At 41.5% G+C, this 19,720-nt stretch overlaps 1 protein-coding gene across 1 annotated transcript; it reads right to left on the bottom strand.

Annotated features, from left to right (window-relative positions):
• Positions 1-2,618: 2,618 nt before the first annotated feature.
• On the bottom strand, positions 2,619-17,686 carry APOH (apolipoprotein H). The gene is made up of 8 exons (XM_084646889.1): positions 17,545-17,686; positions 14,862-15,038; positions 13,934-14,030; positions 8,612-8,688; positions 6,314-6,502; positions 5,444-5,623; positions 4,224-4,421; positions 2,619-3,249 (listed from the first exon to the last, which is right to left on the bottom strand). The coding sequence occupies exons 1-8, from the start codon at positions 17,603-17,605 to the stop codon at positions 3,185-3,187; spliced, it is 1,044 nt and encodes a 347-aa protein (XP_084503015.1). The 5' UTR covers positions 17,606-17,686; the 3' UTR covers positions 2,619-3,184.
• Positions 17,687-19,720: the final 2,034 nt, after the last annotated feature.

The raw sequence follows: 19,720 nt of genomic DNA on the forward strand, positions 1-19,720 counted from the left end.
TCTTACAGGGCAGGTGGAGTTTTAAGACTCCAGAACTATGTGCAACAGAGTAAGAAGAGCATTACACGTTCTCACCATGAAAATAAGAAAAGAATAAGAAGTTGTGAGATAGTTACTAGCCTTTGGAAACCAAATAAACTCCTTATGTAACAGAAAATGTATTTTTACAGGAAGTCTCTTCAAAACAATTTGCATTAGATTCTTCTAGGACAAATACTAGAGTGACATGTTTACACATGACCATTTTCTTTCCTAAAGATTCACTTGCTACAGCAACTGAGGCTGGAAAGTTTAAGTATCTCATTCTGCCACCATTGTAAAAGAGCTCCAAGTAAGCTCGAAAGCCTGTGTCTCGCCAACTGAAGTTGGTCTAATAAAAGATATTAACTCACCCACCTTGTCTCTCCAATATTGTGGGACCGACACAGCTCCAACAACACTACATACCATTATGAGAAGTACCACAGCATGCTAGTTTCTCATTCATTTTCCATAGCACAGATCATCTCTGTGACATGTCAATCCATATCCTTTATGAAAATATGCTTATGATATGAATGACATAACTGAGATATACTTTATGGAAGATGGCTCATGTGAGATATCATTGGAAAGGTGCAATTATCCTATTTGTATGCTTGGATCGTTTCTGTATCTGAAGTTAGGAATATTGACTATGTATCTGTATTTCAACTATCTACTTTGGGTTATGCCCACTGATAACACTTCAGGTACAACAATGGAAAAGCCAGACATGGGCGGATGGCCTGTCAGCGAGGACAATGGACTGTGAAAAGTTTGACCTTCCTGTGGCCGCTCCATATTGCCACTGATTCATGGATGCTGTGATCCTACAGAGTCAGGTGGTCTTGTCACCTGATACTAAAACATTACCTGGGACTTCTTGTAATTTTCCACTGTAAGGGAAGAGGGGACAAACTGGGAAACAAAGGATTCCTGCCTTAGGTAAATCCTATTTAAGGGTGGGAAGGAAGGCAAACAGTACTCCTCCTCTCCAGGGGTTCTAGTCTGAAAAGGAATATAACTGGAACTCTGAACCATAGAAACTTTGCAAACTGCCTGCAACATTATCTAGGTAAGAAATACTATTTGTAACCAATTTCTTTAGTGAAACTACCTTAGTTTGATTGTTTGATTTCATTTGCTTAGTAATCTGATTTGTTCTGTTTGTTACCCCTTTTACCACTTAAAATCTGCCTTTTATAGTTAATAAATTGTGTTTAGTTTATTATTAACCCCAGTTTCTGTAATTTCTAATGGGGGAGGGGGGACCAGACAAGAAGTGTGTACACCTCTTTCCACATTGAGAGAATGGGTGAATTTCATAATATATTTTGGGTCTGCGCTCCAAGGGAGTGGACATCTGAGTGCTGGAGCAAGTCCCTTACACTGAGTCTTCCCAGAGCTGATCAGCAGCTGGGTGTGGCCCTGCCTGTCTGTGTGTTAGTGGCGGCTTTAATAGCCTGGCTCAGCAAGACAGGTTAAAGGGGGCTTGTGCTGGCAGAACAGGTAGACTCAGAGGTTATTCAGCACAACAGGTGGCTTCCCAGGGGGTCCAACCCATCACAATCTCAACCCTTGAAAATCAATATGGGTAAAGCTTTGGAGGAGAAAACATTATTTCCTCAGAGAGTTTATCCCTTATAATTTTGTCAGGAACCTGCTTTTACCTCCCTATCCCCACACTGGATCACTGGAGACTGGGTCACTGGGCCTGCCCAGAAATATTGAGGATCCCGGGGAAGCTGTGGGAGGTTAGAGCTATCTGCAAAGATGCCAGGTGCCGCTGCACTTTTTCTGGCTCCTGATGCTACTCCTGCTCCCTACCACCAGAAACTGTAGAAAGGGTAGTCCAGTCCCAAGCTGTATCATCTTAGCCAGAAGAATCTCTGCAGGGCCAGAAGGGGGATGATGGATATCATCCCTGTAGATCCTGCCCTAGCCCAATCAGTGTCTACCCTCTTCCCCGCTATGGACCCTGAAGCTGCAAAGAACTCTTTCTCTGCCTCAAGGGAAGGACATGTTTCCATAGGAGTGTCTGACACATTTATGTGATCTGCACAGAGGGGGCCTTCTTTCATGGGCTCATCTGGGGTGAAAGAATCCAGGCCAATTAGAGTATGTGCAGAGAAACATACTACAAGCACATGTCAGAGATGTCTAGGTATATTTTGTCCTGCCTCAGTGCTGGGGACTAGACTAAATGATCTCTCAAGTTCTCTTCCAGTCTTATACTTCTGTCATTCTACTCAACATGAATAAGGATACTATGGATAGTCAGGGGCGGAACTAGACAGAGTCCTGACTGCCAGTTTTCTCTAGCCCCTGGTCAAGGGCCTCCCTTTTTACTAAGCACTGTCCCTCCTCATTTGAATTTTCAGACTACTGCTACAGATTAGAAAAGGGAGGGATGGTTTTATACATGTTTGCTTTGAAATCAGAATGTAAAATGAGTAACTTGAGAAGGTTGTTTTCATACTTAAATTTCTCATGTTTAGTTAAAAAGGCACAATAAGGAAATAAGAATATCAATGCCACAATATCAGAGGGGTAGCCCTGTTAGTCTGTATCCACAAAAACAATGAGGAGTCCAGTGGCACCTTAAAGACGAACAGATTTATTGGAGAATAAGCTTTCATGGGTAAAAAAACCACTTCTTCAGATGCAATGCCACCATTACCATTCAAAGACACTTTATGAGGAAAGGTACAATACTGTGTAGATACAGTTAAAACTGACTGTAAACGATAAAAAGGAAAGAGCTAGAGAATTTGATTAATGACCAGGTAATATTAAAAGAAATAAGTATCCACTACAGCTTTACTGAAAAGTGACTACATTGGTGTATGGCCAGAGATGTGAGAACAAATTACAAGTACATGAAAGAGTGTAAACACCAAAGGAGAGGTATTGCTTCAGATGGTCTGAAAGGGACTTGCAAATAAGTGGGAGAGGAAAGTGAGCAAAGGAACACATCAGCTATATATCAGGAGAGAATTTGTAACAACATTTTATCTTAGACTATGAAATAGACTGGCAATGAGAGTATACTGTTTGTAGGGGCAGGGAGGAATAAACTCCTTGGGACCTCCTTTCCACTTTTACAATTTTGTTATCATAAAACATTTAGTTAACAGAACTATGTTGTTATTTTGAATTCACTTCAGGCATCACATGGTGTCAAATCTGCTGGATCCGTTTTCCAAAGAGATTCAAAACGACCAATTTCTGTCAAAAACATGAAGTCACAAATCTAGATGAGATTCTTTAAAATATATAAACAACTGAAATAAGTTACAATCCTGAGGCATACTATGTAGTAAATTTTAGCAGTACTTTATTGGAGCCATAGAAAGATACCTTTCGAGGGCCCGTTTCAGCAACAGCTGCATCCATCATCTGATGCTAATGCAAGCCATGCAAAATATGAGAGCAGGCATTTCCACACTGAGCATATGGTGGGGTTCTCTCTCTCCCCACATTTTCAAATGACATGAAGCTTTAAAGAGGAACTTTTTGTGGGGGGAAATTTAATACAAGAATAACTTAAAAACAAAGCACTTCCTCTTGCCACCAAACTGCCATATTTCCCTGACTGCTAATAAAGTTAGCAGCCAGAATCTTTCAAACTATTTCTGTTTGAAATATTTTGCATTTGCAGCTCAGCTTCTGCAGCCTCGATTCTACAGTGAAGCCATTGATCACTTTGTGATCCTGATGTCAAAAATTCATAACTGGATTACCAGCCCGTGATCCCTCCTCCCCACAGTTCCATGCAAATCCTGAATAAATAGATCCAGCATAAGTGACTGCAAGGATGGCATTCTTCCCCAGGAATGAATACAATGTTCCAGGGTCTCAAACCCATAAAGATGGTCCCTACAATCCTCCTCTATGGAGAGTTTTGACCAGTCGACTCATGAAGTCACAGATTCACTGGCCATGGCCCTGTTAGTTTTTTATCCCACCCAAATCCTAGACAGCCCTGCTACAGACAAAGCTGCCACAGAGCACTTCCCTGACATAGAAGACTTTTGCTGGGCATACTCTCCATAGCTGGGACCACTTCTCCCACTGAAACCTTCCACTACTCTTCTCCAAGCCAAAATGCTTTAGCCCTCAAGTGAAAACACCACCCATATCATCAAGGTCTTATCACTCTCCCAAGCTGGAAGCTCTTGTGCAATTAGCCTGGTTCATACCTTTGAAACAGGAAGGGACTGTGAGTTGGCCATTTATACACTGAGTGGGTATGGTATAGCCACACTTTTCCTCTTTATTTTTGCAGAAAAAGAAAATAGTTTCAGCATGCTGTATTCCTTCCTTGAGGTCTTGCTGAACTTTTATCTTCCGGCCATTGTATAACACTGTGGCTTTGTTAACTGGTATTTTACACGGTGCTGAAAAACAATTAATTTGTAAGTGGTACTTCTGAATAATAAGAGCTCTATTTAAAAACTGAATGGGCCAAGTCTTTTGAAGAAGATACAAAAATAACATTTGGAGGTAAACCACCACCATGTGGCCCATGCAGGTCTGTCCACTTGCCTAGCTAGGTGGAGTTCAGACCCTGTGTGGGATATTCGATAGTGGGCTAAGTGACTTTGAAGCATGCTTAGGTGTTTTTGAAAATCCCGCCCTGTGACTTATTGCAGTATGCTGGTTTAGATGAATACGTGTACTTGATTAATGTGGTTAATTGCCTGGTTTCCATAGGTCAGTTGTGAGTGTCTCTTTACTTCGGAACATCCAAATAAACGGCATCTTTGACCCTTTTCATAATTTAGAAGTGTGAATATGTTTCAAATGGTCTAAATATTGATGGAAAACAAATTAAGTGACATAATCACAGAACATGTTACTTCTGATCACAGTAAATGGGGGACACTAGTGAGGCCAGGTCTACACTAGAAAAGGTTTACTGGTGTAATTATACTGGCAAACCCTTCTAGTGCAGGTACAGTTTACTCCACCATAAAACATGCTTTTGGTGATATAGCTTTTACATTGAGGTTTTTGCCAGTATAAAAACGTTTCTTTAAAAAAGGTGGTGGGGGAGGGGGAAGTGCCCCTAAGCAACAGTGCAACACCAGCAAAAGTTTCTAATGTAGGCCTGACCAGAGTACAATGTTTTCATTCAGTTATGAGAAAGATGAGGGGAAAGAGAAAATTCAGATGTAGTGGAAATAGGTGCATGATCACTGAAGTCTATTCAGTTGTATCCTCTTACACGAGGTCAGATTTTGAAGCAGATAATCATTTCATGTTTTATTACAGACCCCAGTTTGAAATGTTTGTACTTTCTGCCTTGTAACAGTGGCCCATCTCAAAACAAAGACATCTCCCATGATGGACAGCTACACTTTTAACACAATACAGGTCAATAGATGGGTTTTAATACAGAGTATATATATATTCATACCTTTACATGATGGCTTGGTGGACCAGCGACCTGTTTTTTCACACCTTGATTCCCTTGGTCCATCTAGCACATAATGAGGCTGGCAGCCATAATCGACGCTCTCCATATAATGATAGGTTCTGCGGACGGCAAAATTTACGAATCCATTTTCTATCCCTGTTGGATGTGGACATTGTACATCTGTTGCAGAAAAAACAAAGCTGCATCTGTTGTGGAAGTTTAAGACATGTTGTATAGTGTGGAAAACATGGTAACCTTGAAACTTTCCTTGGTTCCTCTTTCACACAGATACACCATGAGAGAAGGTGAAAATGTTGGAAAGAAAAAATATTATTTTGTTTAGAAATATTTTCATTATAATCTATGGATCAGATCCTAAAATAGTGGAATTTGGCACAGGTCCACTGAAGTCAATGGAGTTATGCGAATGGGGTTACCAACTGGAGTTACTAACTGACAGTCTAGTCCTTTATTTCTTAAATTGATGAAATAGTTCACCTCTAGTGCTTGGTTAGTGCAATATGTTCATGAGCCAGATTTTGCTTTCATACCAGTGGAAGTTGCTCTTGATTTGCATAAACTTAACATCATAAGTTATAGTTACCTTGGAGCAGCGTTTTGTTCTACAAAATGTGCCATCTTGAGGTCATTATCAGCACTCTGCTTTCATTCACGATTCTGCCTTTCAGAATAGGGTGAATTTTAGTCTATCCAATGTATGAGTTAACAGGTTGGTATCTTTTTAAGATAGCCCATTTTAAAAAAAATTATTGTTCATGCTATTTCATACATGTTATTCTAAGAAGCTTTTAAAATAATAAAATAATAATAATAATAATAAAGTAAATTAGTGATAATATATTTACTTACACCTGCATTCTGGGATATCACTCCAGCTCCCATTGGCCATACAAGTAGCGGTTTCATTTCCAAACAACGCAAAAGATGGTAAGCATTCAAAACGGATAATATCTTGGAAGACAGACTCATTTCCAGGCGTTAGCTTATGGTAAGAAATAACTCCGAATTCAGGAAGTGAGGGAGGAGGACATGTCACAGCTGGAAAAAACAGAGCATCATTATTCCACATATGTTATAAATCTAGCTCAGTGATACTCAGACTGAAGCTCCAGAGCTGCAAGTGGCTCTTTAATGTGCCTCCTGCAGCTCTTTGCAGCACACATTAAAACACTGTGTGATTTAATTATTAACCAGTCTAGGTTATTAACCAATTGTTGTTGATAAAATAATAATACTTGGTCAGTTATTTTGCTGTGAGAAATAAATAAAAAATATATATACACACACATGCACAGATACACACACACAGTAAATATTTCCCATCATACTGTTTAAATATGAATATATAGTACTATAGTATATGAAACGATGAATTCACACTACGGTGGCTCTTTTGGGTAATGCTGATAGCTAATTTGGCTCCTGAACCACTGAGGTCTGAGAATCACTGACCTAGCTGTTACCGCTGCCTTGAGGAACATCACACAGAACGAGCACTATGCCCATCATGGAATTATGTACAACATCGCAGAGAAATATATTTGCCAAAGCAATAAGATTAAAAGGCTTAGTGGCATCAACATTTGTTATTCATGGATTGCTGTAAAATTTTACAGATTATATAAAAATACATAGACCATTACAGCATATTGTTAGGATATAGATATTCAGGCCTGTCTGCAAAGGCCTGTACTTTAAGAATTTAGGTGTATTCTTATCACTTGGCTAGTTCCAGAGGTATAAAAGAAAGAATCAAAACCACTGTCTGCCAGTGTAAGGGCCTTCTCTTACTGTGACAGTTTGTGGCCCTGTGCTTAGGCTCAGGCCTTTGGCTAAGCAGCAGAGGCAGCCATAAGCTGGGAAGCGAACGGTCACATCCTCACATTCCAAACTAGTCACACTGAAATAAGGTGCTATTCGGCTGTTAGGAATACAATCCTGTCCTGATAGTTCCTATCACCTCCAGAGAAAGGGAAGTGCCTAGAAAATGTAAAAGGAAACTTAGTTTGATAGCATCCTGTCTGGCAAGAACTCACTTATCAATAGCTGGGATGTGAAATCCTCACTTCTGTGTTGTCTTGTCATTGTAGTTCCCACTTTGCTATTGTTTGTCTGTATAATCTCTGTCTGCTTCTGTGATTGTTCCTGTCTGCTGTATAATTAATTTTGCTGGGTGTAAACTAATTAAGGTGGTGGGATATAATTGGTTACATAATCATGTTACAATATGTTAGGATTGGTTAGTTAAATTTCAGGAAAATGATTGGTTAAGGTATAGCTAAGCAGAACTCAAGTTTTACTATATAATCTGTAGTCAATGAGGAAGTGACTGGGTGGGGGTGGGCATGTGGGTGTGGGTGGGCATGTGGGTGTGGGAAATGGGAGCAGGGAATGGGGGTAAGAAAATTGGAATCATGTTTTGCTAAAGGGGGAAATGGGAACAGGGACACAGGTGTAAGGCTCTGTGGTGTCAGAGCTGGGAAGGAGGATACTAAGGAAGGAAACTGGAATCATGCTTGCTGGAAGTTCACCCCAATAAACATCGAATTGTTTGCACCTTTGGACTTCGGGTATTGTTGCTCTCTGTTCATGCGAGAAGGACCAGGGAAGTAAGTGGGTGAAGGAATAAGCCCCCTAACACATATTTGTACTTCTCTCATCAAAGTGTTCTATGTCTATGAAGGGTCAATTATGGCAAAACAACACCTACACCAGAGTCGCAGGGTTTCCCGAATATCCTAATTTTAGAGAGAGGGAGACTGAAGCAAAGAGGATAAGTGACCTGCCCACTCCCCAGGGAATCAACATCATCTCCGCTCTAGTATTAGAATTCAGGAGTCCCAGACTCCCATTCTATTAAACAGATTATTAAACTACCCTTCTCTTACAATGCACACATCAAAAAAAAAAGAAGAAGAAGAAGAAGATCCCACCATTATTTTTCTCCATGTCAAAGACAGAAGGTCTGATTCTTATTTACACTGAGTTCCTCTACACTGCTCTGGCACTGCTAAGAAGCCTTGGAGTGGATGTAAATATATTTATGCCCACTTTACGCGTCTTTAAAAGGCCAAAACAACATAAAGAAGTCTTGACTGTAAATAAGAATAAGGCCCAGAGAATTTCTTTTATATATGGGACACGTACGTTGGCATTCAGGTAGTTTTCCACTCCACTGTCCATCTGCCATGCACTGGCTAGTGTTTGCTCCATAGAGAATGTATCTAAAGAGAAAGAGACCCATTTATAAGCAAGCTTTGAGACCATTTGCATGTAGCAGAATTGAAATAATCTTTACAAGAGGGACTGGTACTTCTCTAAAAGAAACCTAGCAAGCAGATATGCACTGCACCGTATGGTCCAAATCCTGGAATCCTTCCCTAGTTCAAACACCCATTGACTTTAATGGGAATTTTGATTAAAACCTGAAAAAATTGGCTCTATACTAACACTGCAAGTTTCCAAAAGGCATGGTTTCACAATAGGAGAAAACGAATATGAGGCCGATGCCTTCCACATTCAACTATATATAGTATTTGACAAATTGGTTTATATAATTGATTAATACGGTGTATACATGCAAGTAAAGAATATTGATTTGTCATTAATACAGTGGATGGTACAATAAATGGTTTCTGGGGAGCAATGCTCAGTTATCTATGACAAGTACATTGATTCTGTTTGTCTAAAATCAGATACTTCAGGGTAGACACCATAGACACCAGTTAGACACCAGTTAGCCCAGTTTAATTCTCATGAACATTCCCTCTAATGTCCTTATCTCCAGACTTCCATGATTATATTGGTGAAAGTACTTACACTGAGTTTTAATGAAATGCTCATCCTGTTTCTGTCATTTCTATATTACACAGCTGGAAATCAGCAAATTATCATTAGCAAAATGAAGTCCATCAATCAAATCCCATTATTATACTGAATGTCAGAGTTGCCTTTATTTATTGCTTGTTATACTGTGTTTCTCAGAGGAGCAGCTTGAATGAAATCATTTACACTAGTGCTTAATTTGTAATGAAAGGTGCCGGGGTTCAAGCAATTAGCTGCCAGGGCTCAAGAATTTTTTTTTACATTCATAACTGATGCAGCAGGCCCAGAGGTGCCGGGGCTATGAACTGTCAAGCCCAGAGGTGCCAGGGCTCAGCCCTGGCACAAATTAAGCCCTGATTTACACATAGAAATGAATTCCAGGCTGTGCTTCAGCCGTGAATGTCACAGGTGAAAAATATTTGCTAATGAATTATTCCAGTGGAATGAACAAATGAGGTGAGTCACATGTTTGTCTGACTATTGTCCAGATATCTTTGTATCTGTAGTCTTAGATGGATACCTTACAAAGAAGTGATACCTTTATGCTGTACTAGTGTTATGGTGATACAAGAAACAGTGTGTCCATCAAAGTAACAGCCATGTGACAGCTACAACTCCCCAGGCTACTTTCCCATGGCCTCTTCCCAACACCTTCTTTATCCTCACCACAGGACCTTCTTCCTGATGCCAGATAGCATTTATACTCCTCAGTCCTCCAGCGGCATGCCCATGCCCACACCCATGCCCATGCCCACGCCCACACCCACACCCACTCACTCACTCTCACTCTCACTCTCAGCTCTTTGCACACTCTTGCTCCCAGCTCCTTGCACACACCTTACGAACGGAAGTGAGTCCTTTTTAAAACCAGGTGCCCTGATTAGCCTGCCTGTCCTAATTGATTCTGGTAGCTTCTTAATTGGCTCCAGGTGTCCTAATTAGCCTGCCTCAATTGGTTCCAGCAACTTCCTGATTGTTCTGGAACAGCCCATTATCTTACTCAGTGAAAAGGGACCTGCTTAATCTGGGGCTAATATATCTACCTTCGATCATTCCCAGAGGCTGGGGTGGGGAGGCTTCTGCCCACCCACTTCCTGGATCCCAATAGGATCACTCTCCTGTAGCCATCTGGCCTGACCCTGTCACAATACACACACGGCTATGCAGAGCTCCATCCAGCCTGCCCACATTTTGGTTCTCATTTCCTCCTATGCCCCCTTCTTATATCATAGATTCCACAGAATCCTCTCAGCTTTCAGCTCTTATGTTTCATTCCACACTCAGCTTCATGCCTTTCTCATGTTGCTCCCTCCTGCAGAAGAGTGACTGTCCTATCCATCTCCAAGTCTATCCCCAAAACTTACTTGTTTCATTTGGATACTGATCTTAGACACCTGTTCAACACTATTCTCCCCTCTGACTCTCTCTCTCTTTCTCTCTCTCTCTCTCTCTCTTTTTCCACTGAATGCATCCAATGAAGTGAGCTGTAGTGCACGAAAACTTATGCTCAAATAAATTTGTTAGTGTCTAAGGTGCCACAAGTACTCCTTTTCTCTTTCTTCTGATACTTTTAGGCTTTAAGCTGTTTAGGGAAGGATCTCTTATTTCCATGTGGGTTTTTTTTCCATTGTCAAGTATACTGTAATGGGGGCCATCACCCCAAAATCACCCAGGTGACTTGGTGCAGCATTGCCATTGTGTCTGCCTCAGTTTCCCTGAGTGAGGGTTTTAATAAGGCCAGTGAGGCTTGTACATTGAACAGCACCCCTTCAGGGGTCTAGTTTATTCAACCCCAAAGACAGAACCATCATGTAAATAGGCCTCCCCCTCAGTATCTGTAGCAGGACAGGGAGGAGGCTGAGTCAGCCTTTGTCTGTCAACGCTAATTATGTCCAAGGTTCCTTATCTGTGAGGCCTTTGTGACCCAGAACTCTTTTCTGGAGTCAGGGCTGTCTTGTCATTAGCTGGGGGAGGGTCTCTCCTATTGCATCAAACTTCCCACAGAGGCTGACCCTCCCCAGGATAACATAAAATTCCTCTTTTCCCCAGGCTTTTGTTGCCCAGTGAACACTTTCAAAGTAGCGAGGTTTCTCTGAGATTTGTCATTCATAGTCCCTTCTTGTCACAACTACTCCCACCCAGGAGCATTTTTATTTGGTTTTCTTTGCTGGTGACCTCCATCACCAGCTTCCCCTGAGAAGCCTTCTCCATAGACATGTTCTCCTACTTTCTGGGAACTGTTCCTCTCCCCAGGAGCCTCTGTTCCCCTAGCTAGCCACCACCAGGCATAGCTTCCTTTTATCGCACCAGAGTGCTCCCCTCTGGTGTAATTAACTGCCTCTCAGAACCTCTCAGAGGTCAGCACAACTCCTGACCACTTCGGGGGACAGCTGCCCTCTGGCACACACCCTAAGGTGCTATGCAAATAATAAAAACATTGGATACAAAGTGCGCTGATGACATACTAATGATGCAGCACGCACTGAACAGCCTATTTTGTGTGTTGTTTATTTTAGAGCCAGACATTCAGCAGGCCTCCTTAGCTGAATCCACAAAAATTGTGAGTGGATTCACTGTGCAGTCACAACATATAACTACATACTTCAACAGGTTGCTTGATGGGTGACTGCTCATTTGCACATTGAAAGTGTGGTTAGGTATATTTTGTTAGGATATTTCTTTTAAATTTTGTCTACCTACATTTTTTTTTCACGCAAGTGATTTGTTTCTACAGATTTCTTCCATGTTTTAATGTAACGCGACAGCACTTCAAAACACGGGAACGGCTCTCGCTGAAACACCATTTTATGTTTCGCTCAAAGTGCTGTTATCAAACGTCTGTCTCTGTATTTTCCTTAGCCAATTCCTTTGAATTTATTCTAATCTCCAAAACCGGCAGCACTTTTTCAAACCGGACAACCCTGGGTAAAAGTGTATTGCACTGCTGCATAGGGAGACCAAATTAGGGTTAACCTCGAGTTTTCATTCACTGTTCAGGGAAAGACATAGAAGCAATATTGTCAACCCCCAAGAGCCTAGATTGTTATGGAGCGGTCTCTGATGCAGGAGTTCATCTCATGCTGTATGAAGGGGATTTACAAAGGGGGGAGAAGGTGGCACAGATTTTTTTTTTTTTTGCATAAAATCAGCCCTGCCATTTGGACTGGTTCCATTTCTGTGAGTCATTCTCTTGGGAGTAGCAAAAGCCCCCGCTAAGCTATGGCCAAGGTTAAACAGGGTGTGAGTGAGAGAGAGAGAGAGAAAGAGACCTGTCCTCCACACCAATTCTTGACTATTTGGGGCACCTACCAAGTGAAGAATTTTTTTAATCAGTTGTTCAGCAGCTCCAAAAGCTCTGACACAGTCATTTCCATATGACCTTGTTTCCCACATTCTCAATCTGAGTGACGCTGTCTGGAGATCACTTTGTTGATTTGAATTGAATATCGTACTAACATGGGGACTGAAATCTGCCCTATTTCTTTGTCAGCTCAATTCATGGGGTCTCAATGTCCACTCTAGCTGTCATCCCCCTAATTGTATCTTCCCCAGTTTCACTAAGGTGGAAGATACAATCCTCATCCCATGGAAATCCAGGGGAATTTCAGCATGGACTAACAAAAACAAGAATTGTTCTTAATGATCCAATCCAACATCCATTGAAGTCCATGGGCAGACTCAGTGGGAACAGGTGGCCCCTAAGTGATCATGTACATCATTCTGTGTTATTCTGGTGGAAGCATCAGTCATTCTGAAATTTTTTGCCATTATTCTCAATCCTTTCATTGATTTTTCAGTTTTCCAAGGCTATTGCAGATTTCTTATTAATTAGGGGCTCACAGTTTTCTTGTTTTAATTTTTTAATCCAGCTTGCAGTTTCACTGGCTTTCGCTTATATTTGTGCATTTTAAATTGAGTTATTTATCCTTCCCATGAGCAGAGATCCCTGTAGGTGCACTGATTGTCAGGATGAGTTGGGGACACTCCAAGGAATGGATGATGACTGCTTTGGGGCCTGAATTTTTCAATAATGCAGACCACATTTCTCAGTAGCTTCCTTATAACTTGGAAACACTGCTTTGATCTTCCTTTGCCTTAAACTTGCTGCTTGGGTTTAGCCTGATCATCTTATATAGCATGCAAGGTGGAATTATTCTCCATCACATAACTCCTCTATGTTATCCAGACTTGGAGATAACAAGAAAGCTGAATAAGATGGATGTCTATGGGAACCAATATTGGGGATTTTGAGAATAATAAAACCAAGACACTGTGTTTCTAGAAATACTTTATGTGGAAAGTGCAGAACAATTTCCTGGTTTAGTTCTTTAAAAGTATGTTCGTTTTATTTACTATGTATTTTAAATACTATCACATTCCATAACAAAGTAACTCTGTCAATGTCCACAATGGGTGTTTAACAATTTCCTCTGAAATTTCTGCTAGTGGCTTCAGTGATAGGCTACCTAACTACATGGATCATTGGTCTAATCCAGTATAGCAATACCTATGTTCACCATCATAATATATGAAATGGATCATTTTTATTTCTGTAGCTTTTCTCAATTAATAAAACCAGAGGATCTAGTTTATTACCTTTCTATGTTGAAGTTATTTTTAACAGCATGGTGAGTGAGAACTTACCCTGGTTCACATGAAAAGTGTATCAAACTTTGATAGTTCAAGTCTATAAAATGAACTATTCCATTTCTCATGGGTTCAGGAGAGGGACATTTCTTTGCTGTTGTTTAAAGATGAGAGGATAATATTATTTCATGATATATAAAATAAAGCAGTCACAGTATTTAGAGCATTTAATGACCAGTGTCATTCAAGTTTCTTCACTTCTTTGTACACATTTTCATCACTCTATACATTTTATATTTGAAATCAAAACACATTTAAGATAGTTTCAAAGTTCTTAGTAATTAAATTAGCTCTGACAATTGATTAAGGGCTATGCAAAGCATGTGATATAAATAACTTGTCTGTGATTGAAGTCAATAAAGATTAAAGTTGTCAGGGTCCATTTAAGTATAATGGAATTTTGTAAACAAAAATATATTTCTATAGATGTCATTAAACTCAAAACCATCAATATTTTACTTACACGCTTTAAAACAATAGAATAAATGAAAGTTCCAATTTTAAGGATGAAACAGCTGAGTTTAAATTTTGGTTATAAATATCATAAATAGTTACAGTTTTCAATGTATAAAGAACAACTCCACATAATTTCAATCTAAACACCTTTTATTTTGGATTAAGGGAATCAACAACAAGAAACAACAAAAGTAAAGCTCTCAATAAAGAGTGAAGTGTGCAACTCCTATCTAACAGCAGCAACCCCGAGAACAAAATGGCTGCTTACTTTACAATCTAAGAACTCAACTTTGCGCTCAGTTCTTAGAATGTAAAGGCAAGAACACAGAAAATAAAGGCATCACAGCTTTGTAGCTAGATATATCACATGAACCATAAAAAAGCCTGTCAAACCAATGCACAGTCTATCAGCAGCAGAATATAACATCTAGGTTATATTTATGTATTTAAGTATTTATGATTTACTTACGTATACATCTCATTGTATTGATAGGCCATTTACCAGACCAAGGGCAAGTATACTTCCTTGAGCCACTCTGATGGCTATAACCAGGATCACAGGTGTACATAATTTCTTCACCTCTCTCATATATTCTCTTGTCTACATCAATTGTAGCAAATGGCACTTCACGGGGCTTGGGGCAAACTGGAAGAAAGGAAGCACTTTACAATAAAAGGCTTTAGTTATATATATAAAATCCTGGGCAGAGGATTTTTGTTTGTACAATTCAGAAAACTCAAGCACAGAGGTCTTCTACTCAGCTCAAAGGCATTTCTCCAGTTGTCTTTCTGTAACTGTTCATAGATCAAAGAACCACGTGATGGCACCCAGTGACACCTTTCAAAATAACAACACCCCCATCTTCGCTCTGCTGATCCTCCCAAGATAGTTTTAAGATGACAACACCCTGAATAATTTATCTCCCAGACAGAAAGAAAAGAAATAAGAACTGGGGGGCGGGAAGAGGGGTGCACACAGGGCCGGCTCTACAGTTTTGGCCGCCCCAAGCAGTGAAAAAAACTGCCACCGCAGCCCCAAAGGGGAGAAGCTGCTGCCGATTTGCCACCCCTTTGGAACTGCCCCCCAAGCACCCGCTTGGAATGCTGGTGCCTGGAGCTGGCCCTGGGTGCACACAGAACCCCTGGCATGGGCGGGAAGAATGGAGGACCCTGGGAAGGGGGGCTCACCCAGAACCCCTGCCACGGATGGAAAAAGGGCGACAATTGTATGGGGGAGTTGTTGGGCATACAAATTTACCCTAATTGTGAGCTCAACTGTGAAAAGCAAGTGAAAGTTCATAAAATGTCACAATAACCTACAACAACAAATGTTGATAGGAAAAGACGCAAAAAAGAGACAGACTGAATTAGTCCGAACAAAAAGACCTCCTGATATAACTACCAGGCATGATCTTAACACAGGCCTTGAAACAGGAAAAGTGTGGAACCAGAAATCAAAGAACCAAAATTGGTGTGTCGGGTATTAGACCTAATCGGTAGACAAAATAATAAGAGGCTGGACTATTCCTCCCCGTCATTTTTAAGAGTCGTACAAAGAAAACACTTTGGAGAGAAAAATTGGCTACTGGTGCAAGTTTCACCATCATGGTTGCCACCCCCACCATCTTCTGGAACCCAGTCCCTTTTTTCATCCTGACCCTGAAAGAGGTCCTGATCAGACATGGCCAGAGAAAGGAACACAGATGACATTGCCACCTCAACCAGCTGAATCCCAACCATCACCTGGGATGTGAGACTTTGTTTGTGTGTGTGTGTGTGTCTGCCTGTCTGTCTGTCACACAAACACCTTTGTGTGGTCTTGTCCTTGTCTCACCCCCTTGTGTGTTCTTTCCTTGTCTCTCACACCCACTCTTGTTCGGCTTTTCCTTCCCCACATTATTTCTTCAGTTTCCTAGCTCTCGCCTTTTTCCTTCTAATGAGAGTCTGGTTTTGCTGGCCAAGACTGCATATTTTGTAAAACTGCTGTAAGCTGTGACCCGAAAAAGACACCCAAAAGCAATGCCCAAAAGAGCCCGAATGCTTGTCCAAGTTTGTCAGGGCTCAGGGTGGCTGATAAGATCATGTGCTGTGCCAGTGTTTTTCCAGCAGCGAGGTTGCAAGTGGGAGTCAACACCAGAGACAGATGCTGCATTTTCTACCCTCTCTATTCGTTTCTCTCCCTTTGAGTGTGGGTTGGTCTTGTTTTATCTTCTGAGAAATGGGCTCAGACTTTAACAGCAGCAATCATACAGTTCCAGCCTATCTCAATTAACTTCTCTTTTCCACCCATAGGACAGTTACCATCTACGAGACTTTCAGATAAAGGGGGGTTTCTGTCTAAAGGAAGTGGAAACAAGGGATGTTATAATGAAAGTCATATTTAATACTTTACATTTCAAACGCCTTAATGGTTTTAACCTTTTATTAAAGATACAAAAAAGGAAAAGATTTTTAATGGTGTGTTTGCCATGGTACTAAGCAAGCTGAGGTATCTGTATACAAAACCCTAAACCTTGTCTAAAACTCTGTAATGTTTAACTCTTTAGGTCCTTTATTCTGTCTAAATTAACACAACAGATGGGACATACAGTGCCCCTGACATGTGGCAGAAGGTGAAATGGGGGGCCCACCCAGAACCCCTGCCATGGTGGGAAGGCAGGGGTATGCGGAGGAAAGAAGGAATAGGGGCCCACACCAAACCCCTGGAAAGGGGGAGTATAGGGGACAATGGTATTGGGGAATGGGAGACAGGAGATACACAGAGCTCCTGGCGTGTTGTGAGGAGAATGGAAGATCCTGGTATGGGGGTGGAGGGATGCTATGAGGACACAGAGAAGGGGGGAGTGGGATGGTTGCAGGGAGTCCCTGAAATAGAGAATGATGGTAGGATGGCACACAGGAAGCTGGGGAGTCGGGGGAACAGTGAAATACAAGGAGCCCCTGATATGTGCAATGCCATACGCTCAGCCTACAGAAGCAGTACAAGGTGATAGCATTTTTCTTGAAAACTAATATTTTGGCCAGACTTTTCCAACTGCTTGAGAACACCCAGAGATTCCGCAAAACCCTCCTCACCACCAAGGTGCTCCCATCCTCACCGTCTATCTACAACACAGAACGTTATTTGCTATGCAAAAGTCAAAGATACTTACCATGTTCTGCAAGAGCACCGTGTGCTAGAGTAACAATCCACAAGAACAGCACAGTGGGCATTGCTGCGAGTTCACAAGCCTCCAAAATGACTCTAAACTAGCTGTTTCTTCTCTTAAACAAAGCAGACAACCACAAGGTTTGTAAATATTAACTCTTCATGTTTACTCTGATCTAGTAAATAGAAGATAGAAGATTGCTGGCAATACAGGCAGAAATGTTCCTCTCCTGCTTGTTGTTCATGTATTACAGGAATTCAGACAGTGATCGATTCTGAAGGTCACTCATCTCTGCCTGATGGTTCCCCCGGATTTTGTCCTCTTGAATTTGCATTTTCAAGAAAGTAGGCACCAACTAAGTCATCTCCAAATCTTTCAGGGCCAGTTCCTTATCAGGTGTAAATTGATGTAGCTCCATTCAACAGTGAGGAAGCTGATTTACACAGGCTGAAAAAAAAAATCTGGGTGATACTGGCTGACCAGGTCATGCTAGAGAGTATTCAGGTCAATTCACTTGTGTATTAGATCAAAGTAATTGTAAACGTACTTTTGGGTGTTTAAACTTCATAAAACTAATGGGATGTTACTTGTATTGTTTTTGCTTCTCTATTCCTGTCATAATGTAATAGGAAACATTTACTGGGAAAATACTCGTGTAACTAAATTACACATTGAAGAAATCTTGTGAAATGCTCATGAAGGACTCTATGGTAAGACTGGTACAGTGATCCAGGAATTCACATTTGTTACTGCCTTGGGGAAATCTAATTACAGAATATATCACCAGTTGGGCGGGGGGGTCTTCCTGGTTTTCTGACAGTCTGACCTGAGACTGGCACTCACAGTTGTGAGCCACTCCAGACAGCTTGACAATCTGGCCCTCAGACTTTTACTCTGCATGGGAGAGGGTAGCCCTCTGTAACAGAACAGCTTGCCCTGTGGGCTGGAGAACCTCGGGTTAAGCCAATCCTGATTATGGAATGAGCCCACTTTGCGGGGAATCAAGCAATTCCCTATAAAAAACAGAAGGTGGCTGCAGTGAACGGGGGAAGCTCAGGGAGCTGCAGTGATGCTGGTGAACACTGTGGTTGCTGAAGAAGAAAGGAGCTGGGACAGGATGATTCCTGAAGGACCATAACACCAGTGAGCTTGGAGAGTAAAGTGGTGAGTGGTGGTTCACAGAAGACAGGGAAGAAACCCTGACTGTGTTTGGGAATGGACATAAGAACCCAAGCAGGGAGGAGTGATTGGGAGACTTAGACTGGAATGGAAGAAGAGCCCTGGGAATGAGAGAAAATCCCAGAACAAAGTATGGAATTTTTTTGTGTTGGACTGAACTCCAGTTTAGGACTCTGGTTTGTTGCATATTTGTTCTGGTATTAAACTAGTCCCAGACAGGGGTACTATTAACCAGAGAGCCTCTGAGTTTTTAAAGGGGCCTGAAGAGAGAAAAAAGAGAAGCTGGGAGTCTGCAGAGACAATCCCGCTCCCCTGGCCAGGAGGGAGTGCTAAATAAGCAGCAGTCCTGTTATACCATCCTACTGCATATGGTGGTCATGCCAGCCAGACACCACTGCTAGTAGCCAGCATAGTTCTTCCTTTCCTGTGCAATAACCATCTTTTGCCCCACAAAGGCCTAAGAGAAGCTCAGAATGGGAACACAATGGAACAAACACTGTAAGACAAGAATCTTAAAATGGTGGTGGTGGAGTGGGCTAACTTATTCAATATACAGTGATCACAGATCAATTGCCAAATTCTCAGCAGGTGTAAATCACGGTCGCTCCTCTGATTGTGGAGCAGAGGATCAGTGACTCCAGAGCTACACTGATTTACACCAGGTGAGGAGCAAGCTCAATAAACTTCTGGTGTAGAAGTTTTAGCTAGTTCTCTCTTGAGGCAACCTCTCTTCAGCTGGTGGAAACTTTTCAAGTGCAACCGAAATAACACTGTAATCTCTTTCACGCGTTGACATTTCTAATCTAAGAAAAGTCCTCACCCCTAGCAGCAGCCTGACTCACTTTGTGCGGGGGAGCATGGGGCCACAGACAATTGCCCTGCTTGCTACCCCCTAACGCCGGCCCTGGCTTTTATATGCAGAAAAACAGTTCTTGTGGCATAGATGGGCCATGGAGTTTTTATAGCCTGCTGGGGGGGGAGGGGGCTTAAAAAGAAAAAG

This window comes from Lepidochelys olivacea, assembly GCF_965140295.1.
Source record: "Lepidochelys olivacea isolate rLepOli2 genome assembly, chromosome: 14".
NCBI classification, from domain to species: Eukaryota; Metazoa; Chordata; order Testudines; family Cheloniidae; genus Lepidochelys; species Lepidochelys olivacea.

Excerpts from the sequence above, each read along its gene's own strand:
- APOH (XM_084646889.1), bottom strand. The coding sequence starts at position 17,605 with ATGCCCACTGTGCTGTTCTTGTGGATTGTTACTCTAGCACACGGTGCT. Across the intron at positions 14,031-14,861 it reads CAATACAATGAGATGTATAC|CAAAGAAATGTCCCTCTCCT; the intron begins GTAAGTAAATCA and ends TTTAAACAACAG. Across the intron at positions 4,422-5,443 it reads CACCAAGCCATCATGTAAAG|CACCGTGTAAAATACCAGTT; the intron begins GTATGAATATAT and ends ATTGTTTTTCAG.